The sequence below is a fragment of the Sinohyriopsis cumingii genome, chromosome 11, assembly GCF_028554795.1.
Source record: "Sinohyriopsis cumingii isolate HCF-2022 chromosome 11, ASM2855479v2, whole genome shotgun sequence".
Lineage (NCBI taxonomy): Eukaryota > Metazoa > Mollusca > Bivalvia > Unionida > Unionidae > Sinohyriopsis > Sinohyriopsis cumingii.
The window spans coordinates 98,968,554-98,990,075 of record NC_142971.1 but is presented as its reverse complement, the minus strand read 5'-3'; the positions used below and the strand labels follow the sequence as shown (position 1 = coordinate 98,990,075).

The window sequence follows — 21,522 nt, the reverse complement described above, 5'->3', positions numbered from 1 at the left end:
GTATGTCTCTTTCATGTGGACAGCATACGCTACTGGAATAGATGGAAGAATGTTTCCATTGTGCAAAAGCACAGCCTTGAGACTCAGTTTCGAAGAGTCCACAAATAGTCTCCATTCTTGTGGGTCATGAGTGATTTTTAAAGCATTCATGAGGCCCTCAATATCGGAACAGAATATCAGATTACTTTCCTTTCTGAAGAAAGGCTCCAATTGCTGGTGGCGCTTTCGATATGCAGTAATTGTGACATCTTCTTCTAGAAGATTCCATTGTTGGAGTCTTGATCCTAGCAATTCTGCCTTGTTCTTTGATAAGTCCAAATCACGAATCAGGTCATTTAGTTCTTCCTGTGTTATTCTGTGTGGGGTTGATGATGCACCACAGTGAAAATCTGGATCACTGCATGCTGATGGACCAGGAGAAGAACAGGTCGACTCACCTTTGTCTTCGTCAGATGAATCAAGAGAATATTCTGCTGGAGGTTCTGGAATAGGAAGTCCCTCACCATGTGGAACTGGTCTCAATGCAGACGGAATGTTTGGGTAGACTATTCTCGACTTCTTTCGCTTCGTTATTCCGCTGGAAAGAGGAGGAACCAAGCAGAAGTAACAGTCATTTAGGTGGTTGCTTGGCTCTCTCCACACCATTGGGACTGCAAACGGCATTGATGACCTTTTGCAATTCAACCACTGTGAAAGCTGTGTTGTACATGTAGCACAGCATATATGCGGAGCCCAAGGCTTGTCTTGGTCACCAACCTTGCATCCGAAGTAAAGATGATATGCCTTCTTCACTTGAAAATTGATACTTTTCTTCTGGTTGGCAAATGTCACTTCCCCACAAATATAGCAAAAATTGTCCGCGGTATTAACACACTTTCGAGGCATTACTGTTCTTTATTGTACGTAAATGGATAAAATAATAAGTTTTATGTAACAGTAGCTTGAACTGTCTCGCACAACGTCTAAAATATTTTAAATGCTGAACCTATCTGATTGGGCTTTATATAGTACACTGCTTACGTCAGCTTCAGCAGCCGCCTGGCATTAGTATAATAGGCCTACACATGTATAGTACACTGCTGACGTCAACTTACTTCAGCAGCCGCATGGCATTAGTATTGCATTGCATCAGAAAATGATGCAATCAACTGTGGATGATGTGAGCATGATGGTATTATGCAATGTTACATCATTATTCCGGATGTTGCTGCAGTCCTACTGGAGAAATTTACACAGTGAAACATAGAAAATGAGGTATATGAATATCTTCAAAACGAGAGCCAATACAAATTTTTCACGGTTATATTCGTGTTCGGCACACCAAAATACTACAGATTAGGGCCTTTTCAAGTCAGTAATGATTTCACTGTTGACCAGTGTAATATCTGATTTTGAAACGTTAGAAGAACTTAAAAATGAAAATAAGTATGTTCTATAATCTCAATATAAGTTCATAAAGCGGATTCAGGCAGCTATATTTCAGTCACTAGCTATGGTAAACGATGATCAAGTAGATGAATTTGTTCCTCTTTCTGTTGCAGTAGAAAAAGTCAGATCGGGATTATCCAACGAGTACGAAATGAAAAAAACAATCAGTACCCGCATATGATACTTAAGAAAAATGATGTCAGCAGGTAATGAAGTTACAAGTTACCAAAGCAACCCTGTCTGAAATATTTTATTTCTGAAATATAAAATCTGATTAATTGGTACCAATTACAAATCCGATTGATTGAGTACCAAATTACAAATCTGATTGATTTACACAAATTTGAGTACCAATTACCCCATCAGAATTACAAAACTGATTGAGTTGTATAATTTTAAGTACCAATTACCCCATCAGAATTAATAAATTGATTGATTTGTATAATTTTAAGTACCAACCACCCCATCAGAATTAATAAATTGATTGATTTGCATAAAAAAGTAAAATATTTCAGAATAATAATAAAATATTTTTTTTTTGTAGTATTTTTGGAAAACTGATTGATTTGTATAATTTACCCCATCAGAATTAGCAAACTGATTGATTTGCATAAAAAATAAAATATTTCTGAATAATAATAAAATATTTTTGGAAATCTGATTGATTTGCATAATTTACCCCATCAGAATTAGCAAACTGATTGATTTGCATAATTTACCCCATCAGAATTAGCAAACTAATTGATTTGTATAAAAAAAACATTTTTGAATAAAAACATATTTCAGAATAATTTTTTTTTGCAAAGCTGATTAATTTACCCATCAGAGTTGATTCATAAAAAATAGAAATATTTCAGAATAATAATAAATTGTTTCAGATTATACAGAATTGATTGATTTGTATAATTTACCCCATCAGTGATTAATTAACCCTATCAGACATACAATCTGATTAATTTGTATAAACAATAAAAAATATTTTTATTTATTCTGAAATATTATTTTTTTAAGTTGATCGAGTTTAATACAGGAGTGTGCATAATTTAGAATCTGATCTCTCTTACAAATGATCGCGACAATATGTTCTCGACGGAGCTCATGTAACTGTTCTTGTGTTAATAAGAAATCCTCGTTTCCATATTCATCAATAACTAAATTAACGTTAAATTGCTCTATGTTTGGAGGTTGTGAAAACGCTGTTCTGATGGCGTTTTCAAGTACTTCTTTGTCATGTATAAAAACCCTCATGTGCTGGTACATTATATAATATTTACCCGATTAATTCATGGATCTTTAAGATCAAAGATCTACGATTTCACATACAGATTTATTACAAGCTCTTCTCCACGTAGGTCAATTAAGCGCTTAAGGTGGTCTGTGAGCTTAAAATTTATTCGTGTTAACATATTATTGTGACACCGCAGATACACAGGATTAGATGGTTCTTGCACGATTAAACTTCCAGGGGATACTTGTGGTGTAAATGTATATAAAATATATCCCTGTTGAGCCTGATTTGATCTTCCAAGATCTATTTGATAGCTACCATCAACTACACCACAAACCAGATTGACCACGATTGTGTTGGTTATATTAACGATTCCCGGAGATACGTGTCTACCGCTGCCGTGTGGATCGTTATTGTATCTGAGAACAGTTGGAGGTGGTGCTAGTTTTCTCCATGCATCATGTATTTTAGGAAAAAATTCATTGATGATGTCATTGACAGATTTTCTTAATCTATCTGGATTATAATCAGGGAATTTAAACATTGCAATGTCAGCTTCGGATATTTTGTATTTGGCTGCGAAGGATTTTTTGTAATCGCTTGATGACTTAAGAACCATATCTCTAATTCTGTTATAGATAATTTCAGAAGAATCAACTATAAAATTTAAAACTTCTGTGTACCGAATGATATTATTGCGCGCAGATGTCAAATCAAATAAATACTCTTGAAAACTATCACGTAAACTATTTAACTGTATTTTATGGTCTGAGTTTATTGAAGAAAATATAGAATCAATATTCCAAGTAATAACACGTCTATTAAGATTATAAAAAATAGATCCAGGATCATAATAAAGTTCTCCCCTCCTCACCTCTGGTTTTACTTCTATGTAATCTAACCAATCTGAATTCATTGTAACTTCGTGACGAGAGCTATTTGTTGACGTAAAATCAGCTCGTTTTGGTTCTTGTGGTCCTTTATACACTGGGGGAACATCTGGCCAACCTAGTACAGATCTTATTGTGGACTGATAAATATCAACGGCATAATCAGGAGAATGTATTTCAATCGTCGAGGACAGCATCGGCTCATGAACGTTAATCAATATTTTTCCTTCTTTTCCCGTTATTGATTTTATTCTACGTTGAAATTCCTCATTGATCTCTTCAATCTCATAACTACCAGTGGGTATTCCAACATCTGTCCAGTCAGGAGTACCATCTGGTTTGTTCTTGTTAGCAAATACAAGCGAATTATTTGCTGGTGTACCATTAAATGATTTTGATCTGATATTTGGCCAGCTATTATGTACCCGTAATTGAGCCAGTACTATTTCCTTTACTGGAATTGCAGTAGGAAAGTTAATACTAAATTCAGGATTAGTTGAACTTACCGAGATCATCGTTATCTTTGGCGGAGTTGTATTAGTCACGATCTGCTGGAGTAATTCTGTCATTATTAGTAACTGTATCTTTAATACCGATATCTTCGTGATATATTTTAGTCATCATTGAAAACTCGAAATCAGATATAATTCCATCACTGAGATTCGCTGATAACAATGAAGACAATTTCGAGTATGCTACCGTCGTTGTTTGTAATTTTATTATGTAATCGGATAATTTTTCATTCGTGCAGGTACATATTTTTTTGCAATGATAATGAGCACACCTACAATCTTGGTTGCTGCTGAAATACAAATAGTTACGGCTACTGGTGCCATCATTGTCACTGCTGATAATATAACACCTGTTCCAGCAACAACAGCAGATACTGAATAAACAATCACATCAACGATAACTAATCGTCGTCGATATTTCTTTACTTTTACTGTATACTGTTTGACTCGATCTTTTAATGCTGCCTGCCATTCACGCGCTTGATTGTACCTGTATTGTGCACCGTCCATATATTTTTATGCAGTAACCAATTGAGGTGTTTCAGCTACAAATTCCAAACACCACCAGTAAGATGTTGTGGTTAATTTCTTATCAGCTGCTTCCAGAATAAAAATTTCTTCAGTTCCGCTATTTAATATAACAGATACAACCCCAGAAAACTTATCAGTTGAATGACGCCATGGATACATTGTAAATATTTCAAATTTTGCAGCACTGAACACAGATAGCCTGTACACGCCAGTGACTGTTGCGGTATATTTGATAGTCTTATTTTGCTGCGACCATGTTGCAAATCCCGATGATACAGTGTATACGAATACGATGTTGGTAATATGTCGGGGAGTTATTCCGGCTGGAATTTTAATCAAACTGGTTTTATTAATGATCTCAGGAATCCCCGCTATGATGTTTTACTGTGTTTGCTTGATCATGTCAAGGTTAGTTTTGATATCAATGAGTTTTACGTCAGCGACCAACAGATTACCCAAAAATTCCTCTGCGGTTTCATTAATTTTTCTAAAATTTCTGCGAAGATTTGTGAACGCGTTTACGTGAACGTCATACTCGGCCCGCAACGTGGATAATTTACCATCTACGGTGTTGTAGTTGACGTCGACGTATTTTTTTGTTGCTGCGTCTTCGTCGGATGTTGGATCTCTCAAAACTACTATCTTATTCCCGTTCATGCTGAGTTCACCCGTCATTGTGTCACTGGTATTTTTCACGCGATTAGCAACACTTGCCGTAATTTGATCTCTGATGGTTGTAAACGATATACTTGAATCCCTGATTTTGTTGCTGTCAGTAAACACAGGGATATTATCCGTAACTGCACCGAGTACTCGTCGAACTATATCATTCCATCTGATGCTGCTCGTTTTTAGTTTACCATATCGATCCTGAAAAATAACAACTTCATCTGGGTCAACTCCAACCAGGTTCATGATATCAGCGAGTTCATCTTTAGTCACGTACTTTGACAGATCAACGTTGCAGGACTTTTTCTTAACTGCAGAAGAAGATCTTTCGTAAATATCAACCATTATATTTTAAGATCTGTTTAAAATGAATTGATTGCTTGTATAATCATGCACGACTTTATGTGGTGGTTTGGATGATTTTGATATAGCGTTAAGTACATTAATTGCCTCACGACCGCATATTGGCGGATCTGTCATTGTGTGGGTAGTGTTGAATACCAAACTTGCGCGTGAAGTGGTGCAACATACTTGATAAATTCAATGGGTGGAGCCAACCCGTATGAATCAAAATAAACAATTCCACATGGATCAACCGCGTATGATACCCAATGAGTACCAGGTCCTGAATTCGAGTCAAGATTAATAATACCTGTTTTGAGTTTGTTCGGTTGTTTCGGTAATTGATCTCGCATAAAAAACCTCTAAAGGCTTTTATTTTTTATTTTTTTTAGCAACATCAAGTAAATCAAAATTTGATGCTGGAGCATTTAATGTGGAAGCCTCAGACCTCTTCCCCAGCGAGATCCCAGTAACCTTAGGCCGTGTCCCTTTTTTTGTTATCCCTTTCCTGTTGCTTTCTTTAGAGCCATTCCAGCAGCTGTTCCAACAGCACCTAATGCAGCTGCTTTTGCTACGGCTGGATCAGCAGCAGCTATAAACGCTGGAATAGCCACAAGAAGTGGAAAAATACCACCTGTTTTATCCATGTCCTTGATGGCGCTCGGAGAAAGATGAAATTGAACCCCGGTCTTTGATTCTGTGGCCTTATTAAGATGTTTAATCTGGTTATTTGTCAACGATAATTTGTTTGGACCGCCACTAGAAATTTGATCTTGCTTTAGTGATATTTTAGTTCCACATTTGTTGGCATTTTTTGACTGAAGCTTTTTTGACCTGACTGGGGGTCAGAGCAACATTAACATGACTATACGACATTTTTATATAAATATATTTTTCTAAATAACATGATTAAAGATTTTCCACTGGTGCATCAACGACTCTCATTCGACCACTACCACCATCAAGTAACATGGCTTTATCGCTGAGTATGACCGCGATTGCTCTATAATCAACACCACTTGTATTTAATGTTGCTTTAAGATGTATATCAACGACAGATTGTTTTGATAGATCAAGATGCTCCAGCGAAAAATAATAAATCGGATACAAAGTTCTGAAATCATGTTGTGATATTTGCAACCCAGTATCAACATTTTGATCACGTCCCATGAATGACATTAAACGATGATATACATGTCCTATACTATTTTGCTCATAATTTAGTTTATATTCTCTGTTGGTTCTTGTTGTTCGTTTATCCGTAAAGAAATATCTGTGACCCCTAGCTTATCAAATATCATATGAGTATGTTCTTGATCGCCTAAACGATCATAGTTCTGAAACGCATTAAAAATATGCCGTGGTGTAGAAACACCTTGTTGTGATGCTATATGCCATGTAAACTGACCGTTAATGTCAGTTTGTATACTTTCTGTGCTTGTTGTTAACCATGACAACAAGGATTTACCACCAGTGTCCATGAAAGAAATCAACTTTTGTTCTTCTGCGATCGCTGGAGTCATTACCGGCATCCACAGTGAAAGTTTCGATAATACTACTTTACCAGCATCACCACCAGATCTCCACAGAGCATCGTTATCATCACCCTTTCTTACAAGAACAACCATGTCTAGCTCCAAAAATAACCTTTCTAACATTTCTACAAAATCCAAAAATATGCGATAGTGGAATTGTGCATGAAAATCTTCTATTGGCTCCTAGCAACATATTTTTACGCATTGCAAATCCCAAGTTGAAATCTGGATTAGAACCATGAACCACCGGCGCCACATCAGCATCAGCGTTTCCGGAAAAATTTCTTGGTCGTCTTGTACTATACGGATCATCATTGGGGTGACCAGAATTATCTTTCACAAATATCATTGTGGGACCTGCTGATCTTGTGTAATCATCAGAATATCTTGCTAATCCTATTATTGTTGTAGCAAGGTCGACATCATTCTGAAGCGATTCAATATTTTTTCCATCGATCATATACGTGGCACTATTAAATAATGCCATGATCCCGTTGTTAACAAAACCAACTTTTACTGCATCTGCTTAATTAGCATCGTTTGTTCTTACAGTTGTACCTTCTACCTCAATAAAAGCCTCAACAGGTAAAAAGTATCTACTTGTGTCATGAACTTGTAGTTCAGTTCTTCCTCCACGTTGATCTGGTGTTCGTGCATCATAAGAATAAAACTGATAATCACGTATCGATTCATATTTAAGGACAGGTGCTTCCATATCAAATGCTTCATCGGATGAGCGCTTGAACATTTTATTATAATTATTTCCTTCTAACACGAAGATTACCGGATTTGGAAACTCCATTTCCTGATATCAAACTTGAAATATTATTCCCTGATTCACCGAGTCCTTGATCTGCTAACGCCGCTAGTTTTTGATTTGCAGCCTGATTTATTATTCTACTGACGTCTGCTGGCATCACTTCAGTACTTGGTAATTTTACTGGTTGTGATCTTCGTCGCAATAATCATGCTAGTTTTTCTCTGATTGCCGAGAAACCCTACCAGCAACATTAACAATTGCACCAGGAGCTTTTTCACAAACAATATCAATAGCTTTCATCGATAATTGTTTTGCAACAGGTGCTGCTTTTGGAGCTATCCTTGTGAATAATCCCTGAATAACATCACCAAGTCCATCTCCGTAAATTGCTCTATAGATTGGTAATCATGAGTTTACTGCTCTGACCTGTGCAGGTTTACGATGATTATTGTGTACTATCATCTTATTTTATTTACCATTTATCTAACAACTAGTCATCAACAAGTTCATCGATAAGTTCTCGCTAAATGCCGATATCCATGATACCACCTTGAAATAATTGCCGACAAATATCAGCATCTTCATTAATTATTTCTGGTGAATTATTTCCAGCTTGTTTTCCTCCTATGAGAACTTCTAACCGTGATACATCATTGAGGATATTATCGGGACAAACAAAATTATTTTCCACTGTATTCAAGGAAGAAAGACCACTTCCAGTAGCGTCAAAAGAATCATCGCCAGGATCTCTTTCTTTACCCAGTGAATGTAATTTCTCCCGTTGTTTAGTTTCTACATCTCTTAATATTTCTTCTCTTTGTTTCCATTCTTCTTCTGCTTTTTGCTTCATTTCTTTTGCCATCTGCTTCCTTTTCTCTTTGGATGGTTTCAACATCATCTCTTTCTGCGGTGAAGAAGATTGTTGTTGTTCTATTTGTTGCAGAGGTGGAGGAAATTGATATGAAGGTTCCTGCTGGGAGAGTTGTTCTTGTTCTAGTTGTTTTATTTTCTCTCTATAAAGTCTTTTTACTTCTTCATTAATAATTTCATATTCTGGACCTCTTGCTTGTTTTTTGTTTCTATATACGCGATATATCCATCTAATAAGATTATCATCATTTACTTTTTCATGATGGGGTTTTAAAATGCCAGATTTATTAGTATGTAATATTTTTTCAGGTAATTTTTCTCTTTTAATATTTCTGATATCTTCGACAAACCCTTTCCTAAATTTTGCAATCAATTCTACGTTTTCTTCTGCTAGTTCGGGTTCAGGTGTATGTTCTTTTCTCACGTCGGCGACTTCAGTACGAAGTTTTTCAATACCTTCAAGTATTTCTTCACCAACAGGTGGAGGTTGAGCCGCAGCCATATCAGTTGGAAGATCTCGTAAATCTTCTTTGTCTGTTTAGTTCTTCTTCCTATTTTTTCAGCTTATTCTGCTGTTTGTTTTGATACCGGAAGAAGATCTTCTTTGATGACAGTTGTAACTTTCTCAGTAGCTGCAGTGACGGGTTTAAACAGTTTTTTAGTGTCTTCTTCGTGCTCAACTTGTGCTTCCTGCTGCGCTTGTAGATTTTTTCTGAATGAGTCTCTGACAGGAAGAAATTTTTTGATTGCTTCTAATCGTTCTCAAGCTATCCTTGCAGTATGAGATTCCGGATGTACCATTATTTTAATATAACATAATGATTTAATTATAGCAGCAGAGAGGGCGCGACCTCAATAAAGTGTCCACATGGTAAAATAAACCATTCTACGAACAAAAAAAAGGACAACGACGGTAAAGTAACACCAATTTGAGAAATCTTTTTGGAAGATTTTATGTTTGCTTCAATTTGTGTCGACGCTTTTTTTAAAAATCTGTCGATGCTTTTTATTTTTTCTTTGTTCGTAGAATGGTTTATTTTTAGTTTTTCGACGCTTTTCGACCATTGGTCTGTTCGCCCTCTCTGCTGCTGTAGCCATTTAGACATGTTAACTTCCTCCTTAGTAGTTCTAGTATGGTTCCTGTAGCCATGTACACATGCTCACTTCCCCTTAGTAATACTAACATGGTTACTGTAGCCATATGGACATGTTCACTTTCTCTATAGTAATACTATCATGGTTACTGTAGCCATGTAGACATGTATACTCCCCCTTAGTAATACTAGCATGGTTACTGTAGCCATGTAGACATGTTCACTTCCCCCTTAGTAATACTAACATGGTTACTGTAGCCATATCGACATGTTCTCTTCCTCTTTAGTAATACTAGCATGGTTACTGTAGCCATGTAGACATGTTCACTTCACCCTTAGTCATACTAGCATGGTTACTGTATCCATATAGTCATGTTCACTTCCCCCTTAGTTGTACTAGCATGGTTACTGTAGCCATGTAGACATGTTCACATCCCTCTTAGTAATACTAGCATGGTTACTGTAGCCATATAGTCATGTTCACTTCCCCCTTAGTCATGCTAGCATGGTTACAGTAGCCATGTAGATATGTTCACTTCCTTGGTAATACTAGCATGGTTACTATAGCCACATAGTCATGTTCACTTCCCCCTTAGTCATACTAGCATGGTTGATGTAGACATGTTCACTTCCCCCTTAGTCATACAAGCATGGTTACTGTAGACATGTTCACTTCCTCCTTAGTAATACAAGCAAGGTTACTGTAGCCATATAGTCATGTTCACTTCCCCCTTATTATACAAGCATGGTTACTGTAGCCACATAGATATGTTCACTTCCTCCTTAGTCATACAAGCATGGTTACTGTAGCCTTGTACATATGTTCACTTCATCCTTAGTAATACTAGCATGGTTACTGCAGCCATATAGTCATGTTCACTTCCCCTTTAGTCATACAATCATGGTTACTGTAGCCATACAGACATGGTCACATCCCTTTAGTAATACTAGCATGGTTACTGTAGCCATATAGACATGTACATACTTAAGGTTACTTACATCAACACAAACTATCACTTTATTATTGTTCCATATATTTTCGTAGCATTTGTTCTATTTATTCTTTATTGTTTTTGTTGGCATTATTTAATTTCATGCCATGATACCAGTCATACCAGAGCAAAAAGTATTATTCAGCACATAATTTCAATCTGAAAATATAATTTTAATACAATCCGATATTTTCATTAATATGAGAAGTCTCTTAACACCCACGCATTCTTTTTTCTTGTTATAACGTTACAGTCCATGGAATATGCTGGGAAAAGGTTCACATTCAAAACTTTTAGTTCATGAAAATATTACTATGATTTCATGTCTCAACATTTACCAGCTACAATAGGTCTGTTTGGTGAAAATAATGAAGGCTGTCCTAGCTTGTATAGTGTCACAAGACTTACATTCATTGCAGTATTCACAATATGAAAATCATTGCAGTATTCACAATATGACATTTGACTTTGACCCATATTTTTCATTCAAAAATGCAACCATTATTATGCATCATTGTTGGATCCAAACATTTGGCATCAGATGCTTGGCAAGGCTTCATGTCTGGTGCTAAACTCTGACCCTCGGCTGGAATATACCTATCCTACACCAGAACTTTGACCCTCAGCTGGAATATCCCATCCCACACCAGAACAGCTGAGGGAGTCTGTTAAAGTAAACCACTCCGGTGGCCTAGTGGTTAGAGCGTCTACCTCGGATGCGGGAGGTTGTGGGTTCAATCCCCGGCAGAGTCATACCAAAGACTTAAAGAAATGGTACTGACAGCTGCCTCGCATGGCGCTCAGCATCAAGAGGTTAGTGTTAGGAATGGTCGGCCTGGTGTCAGGATAAACTGGGTGGGACATCATGCTACATGTCTGCGGCATGATGCCTCAGTTATAGACATCACTATAAACTGCCACATTGCAGACATCATAGCGATATGACTAAAAAATTGTTAAAGCTACATTAAAAATCCAAATCACAACACACTGTTAAAGTAAAGGGAAGTTCTTCACCTTGACTTGAAGAATTATGCTAATAGAGTAGAACTAGAGATGAAATTTGAAAATAATTTCTGCTAGGAGAAGTTATTGGAGTCATGAACAGTTAGACATCAATTATCAATTATCAAGCATGGTGCATCATCTGTTATCTGTACACCATTACTGTTTATAGGTCCTTTCAAAAATAACTCAACAAAATTTGACCATATTTGAATGAAGCATTCAGGCCTGAAGCCCATTCAAATCAGTTCAGATGATGTAGATCAATCAAACTTGGCCTTCATTAGTAAAATTAGCAAAAGCTTTGAATAACTTCTTAAAAACTGTTCAACTTCTAATTTAACACATAACACCCTGACATAAAGTTGTTTAAAATTTGTTTCATAATTACTCCTAATTTAACACAAAATACCCTTGCATAAAGTTGTTTAAGATTTTTTTACAGAATTACTCCTAATTTAACACAAAACACCCTGACATAAAGTTGTTTAAGATTTGTTCTATAATTACTCCCAATTTAACACAAAATACCCTAGCATAAAGTTGTTTAAGATTTTTTTACAGAATTAATCCTAATTTAACACAAAACACCCTGACATAAAGTTTTTTAAGATTTGTTACAGAATTACTCCTAATTTAACACAGAATGCCCTGGCATAAAGTTGTTTAAGATTTGTTACAGAATTACCCCTAATTTAACACAAAACACCTTGAAATAAAGTTGTTTAAGATTTGTTACAGAATTACTCCTAATTTAACACAAAACACCTTGAAATAAAGTTGTTTAAGATTTGTTACAGAATTACTCCTAATTTAACACAAAATGCCATGACATAAAGTTGTTTAATATTTGTTACAGAGTTACTCCTAATTTAACACAAAACACCCTGGCATAAAGTTGTTTTATGATTTTTTTACAGAATTACTCCTAATTTAACACAAAACACCCTGGCATAAAGTTGTTTAAGATTTGCTCGAACGATGCTGATCTGCCGTCAGATGTGACTGCTGTTACTAAAAATAGAAAACCTTTTATGCAACTTCTTAAAATCACTCAACAGAATTTGACTGAAAGCACCTTGGTAAAAGCCCTTTAAGTTGTCCCAGTGATGCCAATCAGCCATCAAATATTTTAGTTAATACAAAAATGTAGAAACATTTTTTAATGATTTAAAAAAAAAATCTCAACAGAACTTAACCAAATTTGAACCGAAATCAGCCAAATTTGAATGAAAACATCCTGGTATAAAGCTTTTCAGAGTTACTCAAATGATGCCATTGCATCGTCAGATTTTGCTGCTGTTGCTACAAGTAGTAAAACCATTGAACAACTTTTTCTCAAAAACTTTCAAACAGAAATTTATCAAATTTGACCGAAAGTATCATGGCATGAAAGTCTTCTAAGTTTATTCACATTATCCCCATCCACATTATCTCCATCCACATTCAGTTAAAGCCACCATTGCTAAAAATAGAATGTCACATTATAAGTAAGGAACAATAGCCAGTTCGCAACATGTATATGCTAGACCCTGAGGCTAATTATTCACTTCGTAAATGTTGCAAGTGTAAGCCAACATAAAAAAGACAAATGGGAAGCCAGTTGTATATAATTGGCCATAGGAACTTGTTACTGGCGCCTTATTTGGCTGAGTGCAATTCACATGTAAGTGGCATGAATTGCCGGTGTTGGGTCAAAGGAATATCAAGTGGGGGTCATAAATCCACCCTTGACAGATTGCCGGAGAGGGGGCAATGTCTGCTAATTATGTAGACTATGGGTGAATCGATATCCACTTGGAATTGAGCAATGCGTGGCCACCATTGGAATCGCAAGTTTAAATCTAGTGTCTTGAAACTAAACGTCAGTAGTCGCTAAACCATCTTGCTTGAATTACATAAGGAAGTTCTAAGCTACTCCGACGTCATTCAAAATTGGCGGGAAACATTGTTATTCTGGGAATTACATAGGAGCTTTGGAAAGGAAGCTTTTAGGGACCGGAGGATCTGTAGGAGACAGAGAAGGGAAATACCCTGGTACAGTTGGTCCCGAGTCTCTGGGAGACAAGAAAAGGAGACAACGGAAGTGGAAGGGTAAAGGATGTGGTTGTTGGACTGAAGGTGTACTGGGTACCAGTCAAGAAATACTATAGATGAGTAGAAACACAGAACAGGAGGAAGATCTATCACACTAAGTCAGATGATGAAATAGGCCATCACTTGGTCGAGTGAAAGACAAGTGATAGGGTTTTGAATATTGAATTTCATTTGAATAAGGACTATCTGTAATTGAATGGCATAAAATTTGTTGTTTATTTGAATCTCATCTTTGTGTATTCAGTAATTTAACTGTCAGCATTTCAGCAACGCTAACTGGGGGTTCAGAGCTTTGTATCTCTATCACTACTTCAATTTCTAACAAAAATGAGCCAGGGTAGGTCTTCTATAATAATTAAAGATAATACTGGGAGCACCCCACCCCAACCTAAGGTAGTCTAATACGAGACCACTTTACATAGAACAACTGATAAATCACTTTTACAAATCACGTAACAGAATTTGAAAACCTTTTGTAGAAAGCATGAATATTGTTATGCCAAGTAAATGTATTAGTTTTAAGGGTGGGGCAATGATCAGCTTTTAATTGCTACTCCTGTGTGGAAATTCATACTAACATGGGTTTCCACCACAAGACTCTTTATGATATCTAGTTTGTTGTATGAAAATGGTGCTGATCTGACCTCCAATATGGCGAGTATGGCGGCTATTTTTAAAATCTGGTTCCTGTTCTTTCTAGATTGTTTTTTCATCAAAAGACTTCTTATGATTTTTAGTTAGTCCTAAATGAAAGTGAGCTCTGGTGGTTCAGTGGTTATCATTCCAAACTCTGAGCCAAGAGTGTGTGGATTCATATCTTACCATCATACTAACCTGTGTCAGCTACCATTGTTTGTCCTCAGCATTGTATAACCTACTTCATTTGTAAAATTCCAAATATCTTATATTAAAATATTGTTGATGTGATGCCAGTATGGCCTCCATTGCAGCCATCTTCTTGAATCTTCTTATTGCTATTCCCCTAGTAGATGGTCATACTTACATGGAAATTTTACCACAAAACCTATTATGATGTCTACTTGGTCGTTAATGAAAACAGCACCAACCTTACATTTAATATGCCTGCCACAATAGCTTATTTAAAAGTCTTGTTTTTGTTCAGAAAGATCAGAAATATTTTCAACACCCAGCAGTTAAAAAGAAATGGTCTTGAATTCCAGGAACTTCCATTTGACTAGTAGAGTCTCAGTCCCTTCTCGAGACTCCTCGTTTCTTAAAAAGATGTATATAAATACTGTCCACTTCTAGAGACTCTTGTTTTCATTTCTTAAAAAGATGTATACAAATACGGCCACTTCTAAAGACTTGTTTTCATTTCTTAAAAAGATGTATACAAATACTGCCACTTCTAAAGACTCTTCGTTACTTAAAAAGATGTATATAAATACTGTCTACTGTTTTCAGTGTTCATTAGCTTGGTGCAAGCAGGGCCTGATATGTGCCACACAAACTATCAACATGAGAATGTTCTGATGAAATTGTTTGGGGAATCCAACATTCCATGGCAGAGAAAACAAATGCTCCTGGACTTCCTCCTCAACACAGGCTTATCAGTACATTGTTCTGATTCCTTTGGTATTCCACTTCTACACAAGGCCAGATGTCCAGGTAACTCAGTCACCTCATTGCATGACCATCATTTTATATATTGTTATAGTAGATTCCTTTGGTATTCCACTTCTACACAAGGCCAGATGTCCAGGTAACTCAGTCACCTCATTACATGACCGTCATTTTATATATTGTTACAGTAGATTCCATTGGTATTCCACTTCTACACAAGGCCAGATGACCTGGTAACTCAGTCACCTCATTGCATGACCGTCATTTTATATATTGTTATAGTAGATTCCATTGTTATTCCACTTCTACACAAGGCCAGATGACCTGGTAACTCAGTCACCTCATTGCATGACCGTCATTTTATATATTGTTATTGTAGATTCCATTGGTATTCCACTTCTACACAAGGCCAGATGACCTGGTAACTCAGTCACCTCATTGCATGACCGTCATTTTATATATTGTTATAGTAGATTCCATTGGTATTCCACTTCTACACAAGGCCAGATGACCTGGTAACTCAGTCACCTCATTGCATGACCGTCATTTTATATGTTGTTATAGTAGATTCCATTGGTATTCCACTTCTACACAAGGCCAGATGACCTGGTAACTCAGTCACCTCATTGCATGACCGTCATTTTATATATTGTTATAGTAGATTCCATTGGTATTCCACTTCTACACAAGGCCAGATGTCCAGGTAACTCAGTCACCTCATTGCATGACCGTCATTTTATATATTGTTATAGTAGATTCCATTGGTATTCCACTTCTACACAAGGCCAGATGACCTGGTATCACAGTCACCTTGATGCATGTAGATATTTTTTGTATTGTTATGATAGATTCCGTTAGTATTAAACTTCTAAATAAGGCCAGACATTAAGATTATACAATCATCTCTATGCATGTTAAGTATTGGATTATATTGTTACATTAGATTCTATTGGTATTCCACTTTTACACAAACCAGATGGCCATGTAACATTGTGTTTGCATGCATACATACATTTATGTATGTTTGTTTAGGGTTTAATGACATACAAGCTCAATCTTTGATTTATTTCATAAGTGGTATTTATGAGCATAGATGTTATATTCTATACATAACATAATACACGTCTCTTATTTTATTCCATAAATTGTTAAATTGTGAGGTAAAATGACTTTAATTTGTATTTGCAGTGCAAATGATGACTTTGACAGATTTAATGTCATGACATTATTTGTGAGATTGTATTACATGTGTAATATCAGAAAATATGTGATTGGATTTTACAGATTATATCCATTATAGTGTTATATATTTCTTTTCAGCTTCAGTGGAGTATCTGTTGGACCATGGAGCTGATGTGAACACTAAGGATATTCATACAGGTCAAAATGCTTTATTCAGAGCAGGTGCTGATAGAAACGTGGCTGTGGTCAACATTTTGCTGAAGTACGGAGTAAACATTAACCTTGTGGACAAGAGTGGCCGTACTCCTCTGTTTGAGGCAGCCATTCATGGTGAGATCACTGTGCATTTATAAAACTGATTTTTATCTTATGTGCAGTTTATTGCTCATGGTAGATGTCCTTTCATTGCAGCTTATTTACACTTAAAAGAAATTCAGAGGTAGAAGCCTGCATAAAATACATGGAGTTTGTTATTAAGTCAGTTTAAAAAGGCACAGAAGAATCATTGACATCTTGCTTCAGAGGCCCTGAGTGGTTGAGTGGTCTAAAGTGCTCTTCATTACGGATCACTGCCATCTCACCTCTGCGTGGGTTAGAGTCTCGGATTTAGCCAATGTGGGTATTTGAGAAAGCTTGCCAGTAGCTTCTCATTAGTCGGTGGTTCTTTCCGGGGTTTTCCCAGGTTCTTACTCCACTATTTATATTGGCCACCCATGTATAGCCTATCATGTGCTGAAAAATGCGTTAAACCCTGCAACAACAACAACAACAACAATGACACATTGCTTCTAGTGTTATAGTAATACTGCCTATGATAACATGGCTGTTACTGGGTTTAAGTAGGACAAAACAGTATAGTTGCTCATTTCAAACAGGATAAAACAATGTTCCATTCATTCTGTTGGCAGGACCATTTGGCTTCAGTGTTTGAAGTTTGTTGATTTGGATAATACTATGTGTGATCAGAATTAATGGCAAAAGGGTTAAAAAGATTAATTGTGGTTGGATTGCTGAAGAGCTCAATCAGCATAAAACTAGGTTGGTTTAAGTTTGGTGTTTAAAGTGTGTCGAGATATCTAATAGTGTGTTAACTCCGAATCCTCAAACACCAAAATCTCCACAACCAAGAAATCACACAAAATTCTGTGATGGAAATGGGAATTTTAGTGGTTAAAATCAAGTTCAGAGGACAAGAATATGCATTCTGTACTTGTTGTAAAGCTGATTTTAACATGGTGGCAAGAATGACATTATGTTCCCTGCAGCATATCAAGGCATATTAAGTATGACAACCAATATGCCATAATTAAAATCCATGTTCAAATGTGGAGAAAGATAAATAGATATATATACCTAGACATTGTTTGCCAACGTTATAGCCAGAAATAATCCCACATTTATTGTAGCAGATCATTTTTAAGATCTAGTCAAAATAATGTTCCATGACCTGGAAATTGCACAAAGTTCTCATACAAAAAGATAAAAATGGATGAAAACTATTTGCTTTGTGACCCAGGCTTTGGGTTCTGATTGTTTCAAGAAAATCAAAGACATGTGACACAATGAAAAATTCACTGTTTTCATTAAAAATACCCCTTCTATTGAAGTAAAAAATAGCCCGATCAAAGTTGGCAAATTTCCTGATTTGTTTTAAGGCAACTTCTCTGTTTTGTTGCATGTATGTGCTGTACGCATAGTTGTGTTTGGGTTTTTTTGTTGTGAATATGAAGTGACAAATAAAGCAACATATGGAGAAGTACAATTTTTATAAGATAAAATACTGCTTGAAAACATTTGGAAATCCATATGAACTCTTTGAAGGTCCTTGAAAATCAACTTTTTGGGGTTAGGCTGCGGGAACCATTTTTAACTCTACTGGTCATAGATTAGAAGAGTATTGGATGGCTTTTCAACCTTCATCTGTTAGCACAAGTTTGTTATCACTGTTCCACCCACCCTACATGGAAGATTGCCATAAGACTTTACACACATTTGTCCTATGGTCTTGTTGATCCTTGATGGAAATAGACATCCAGTTTGGCCACCTCAGCAGCAGTCTTGAAAATCTTATCATTACTCCTCTTGAATGGATTGTCATATCAGCTTGGGGTTTCCACTAAAATACTTGGTGGCCAAGTGGTCTAAGGTACTTGCCTTTACTGATTACTGACATCTCACCTCTGTCTGCATGGGTTTGAGTCTTGGGCTCAGCCAGTGTGGGTATATGAGAAAGCTTGTGAGTAGCCTTCTGTGGTTGAGTGGTTCTTCCTGGGATTTTGCCTGGTTCTTCCTCCAGATATACTGGCCACCATCTATAGTGAATGAAAATGGTGCAGGTCTGACATCATATATGGTCGTCCTGACATCCATCTTAAAAGTTTTATTGCTGCTTCTACTGAACAGAAAGTCATATTGGCATGGAGTTTTCACCAGAAGAGATTTTATGATGACTAGTTGGTTCTAAACAAAAATGGTGCAAATCTGATGTCTAATATGTCAGGCCATCCCAAAAATCTTGTTATCCTCCATAATGGATGTTGTCTTGGGGTTTTCATGAGAACGCTTACCATGTCTAGCTGGTGTCTCTGCTAACACATCCAGTGTGGCTGCAACTGCTGCTATCTTGATAATCTTGTTATCAGTAATTCTCCTGATTAAATAGTTGTATCAGTGTGGGGATTTTACTAAACAGCTTCTTATGATGTCTAGTTGGTCCTAAATGAAAATGGTGCCATTCAGGCATCCATTATGGCCATGATAGTGGCTAGCTGGAAAATCTTGTTATCACTACTATTTTTCAATGAATGATCATATATGCATGGGGACCAGTTTATGACTTGCTCAGATTCTCTTGTCCATTTGGTGATCAAAGCTTTACCCACTGGATCAAGTGATCCCAGTTTCATGATACATGAGGTCCCATCATAGCAAATTGTAGAAACTCACTTGGCTTATGGGGTACTCACCTTCTGTTCTTCTTTTGGGAAGTCAGTGGGGTGTGACCCCTTTAGGATCATTTGTTATGCATTAGTCTCTTGAAGATGAAGGCCATAGTGATTGCATTTCAGTTGTGATCAGATATGCTGTCTGGAAAGAGCTTCTCATCCTTTCTTATTACTTAGGGCTAATGTACATCAGGAAACATGGGGTGGGGGAGGGGAGGCAAGACTGTTGCTTCTGGTTTAGGATTTTCACAGGTGCCATCATCATTGTCAAATCCACATTCAGGTCCACCACATTTTGGGCAGAGTTAATGCCCTAATGGCCTCACAATCCAAAGATAATCAAGTAATTCGAATTGATTGTTGGTTCATTCCTCAGTATTGTGGAGTGCAAAGTCTTTCCAGTCCCAGATCCAACAGCCTGGGCAGTCAACACTCTTTACATAAACTGAAACACTCTAGCTACATATGCCTTCCATTCAGAACCTCAGAACCCCTGAATCTTGCAAAAAGTGAGGGTATCATTGTTAACTGATGCCAGCTGCACCCCTAAGTGAGAAAAAATAATGGATAAATGATCTGTTAAATGTTGTAAATATTTTCAAGAAATCTTTCCACAACTACTCCAACACCCATTAATGAAAGTGTTTCATCTGAACCTGGAATTGTTGAAATCGCAAACCTTGATCTTCTCAAGCAAGCCCACATGGGTAAACAGTTATCAGAAAAAGTGGTGGACAGCATTGTGTATTAAAGACCCACCAGTTTCAAAGGATATGAACAGAATTGGAGTGTTTTCCCCACTTGATGTGTGTAGAAACATATCACTCCATTACAAATCTTGAGTACTACAAATAGCCTACTTTCTCCTTTGACTCTTTTAGGCAAAAATGTTAGCCCCCATTACTATAAACGGCTATATTTCCACAATCTCCAGCCTATTTTGTCATCATGGAAGGGAAAATATCGTCCTAAACAAAGACCTCTTTAATTTTCTGATGAACTTGTTTTGTCTTGACTGAGGCCTTTGTTATAAATATCTTATGTCATGCTCTATTGTCCTAGGTACAATGTACAGTGTATATAGAATTAACCAAGGACAAATGAATATCTTTTGCATATCAGCTCGTGAGGTTAGGGCAGTTGCCACTAGCATAGCATTTGAACATAACTGTTCCTTGCTGACATTATCCAAGCCCAAGGATGGGGGACGGAGGCAACTTTCTCTACCTTTCAACTTGGGAGAATGGGGGTTTCCCACAGGCCATTTCTTGGCATCTCTTTATTAGCATATATCTTTCTCAGGTTTTGAGGACAGGAGATTGGGCCTTCTGCAGGGTGAAGGGATATAACTCCCTCTATTAATGTCCTATTCTCAGAATGTCTTTATTATCACATAACCAGTTTGAAGAAGAACCAGTTGGGAATAAAATATGCTTCTTTGATGCTACTGATTCAGTCCTAATACAGGCACACCCTCCCTGCCTCCCCAGAATTACAGAGCTTGCTCCAGCAGATATAACTGAAGACTGGGTGGGATTTAGTGCCAGACCCTCTGTACAATGGGAGGTAACTCTTATCTGACTTCCACCTAGGTGGGCAGATGACTTTTAATACTTTCATTACTGAAAACATGCATGGGAAGATTTGCAAAATAGTTGGTAGTACTTGTAATATATCAGGTAAGAATTATCAAAGAAATATGTTTTACTCCAATAATTAGTTCCATAAGTGATTACCCTTAAAGTCTGATCTGTCAGTGCATTATGCAGGTTAGGGGATGTACTGTTTGCTGTTGGATGCATGCAATAAATGTATTAATAAGGAATATGTAAGTGGTTGAAGTGGCATCCAGGATGCC

The 21,522-nt window shown here is 36.8% G+C and overlaps 1 protein-coding gene across 2 annotated transcripts in view; it reads left to right on the top strand.

Annotated features, from left to right (window-relative positions):
• The window catches only part of LOC149789092 (uncharacterized), a 78,585-nt gene that overhangs the window by 56,203 nt on the left and 860 nt on the right, over window positions 1-21,522 (top strand). For both annotated transcript variants that reach the window (XM_089975289.1, XM_089975290.1), the window contains exons 5-6: window positions 15,379-15,582; window positions 16,858-17,049. In XM_089975289.1, coding sequence (XP_089831415.1) covers window positions 15,379-15,582; window positions 16,858-17,049 — 396 coding nt within the window. The remainder of the gene's footprint in view (window positions 1-15,378; window positions 15,583-16,857; window positions 17,050-21,522) is intronic.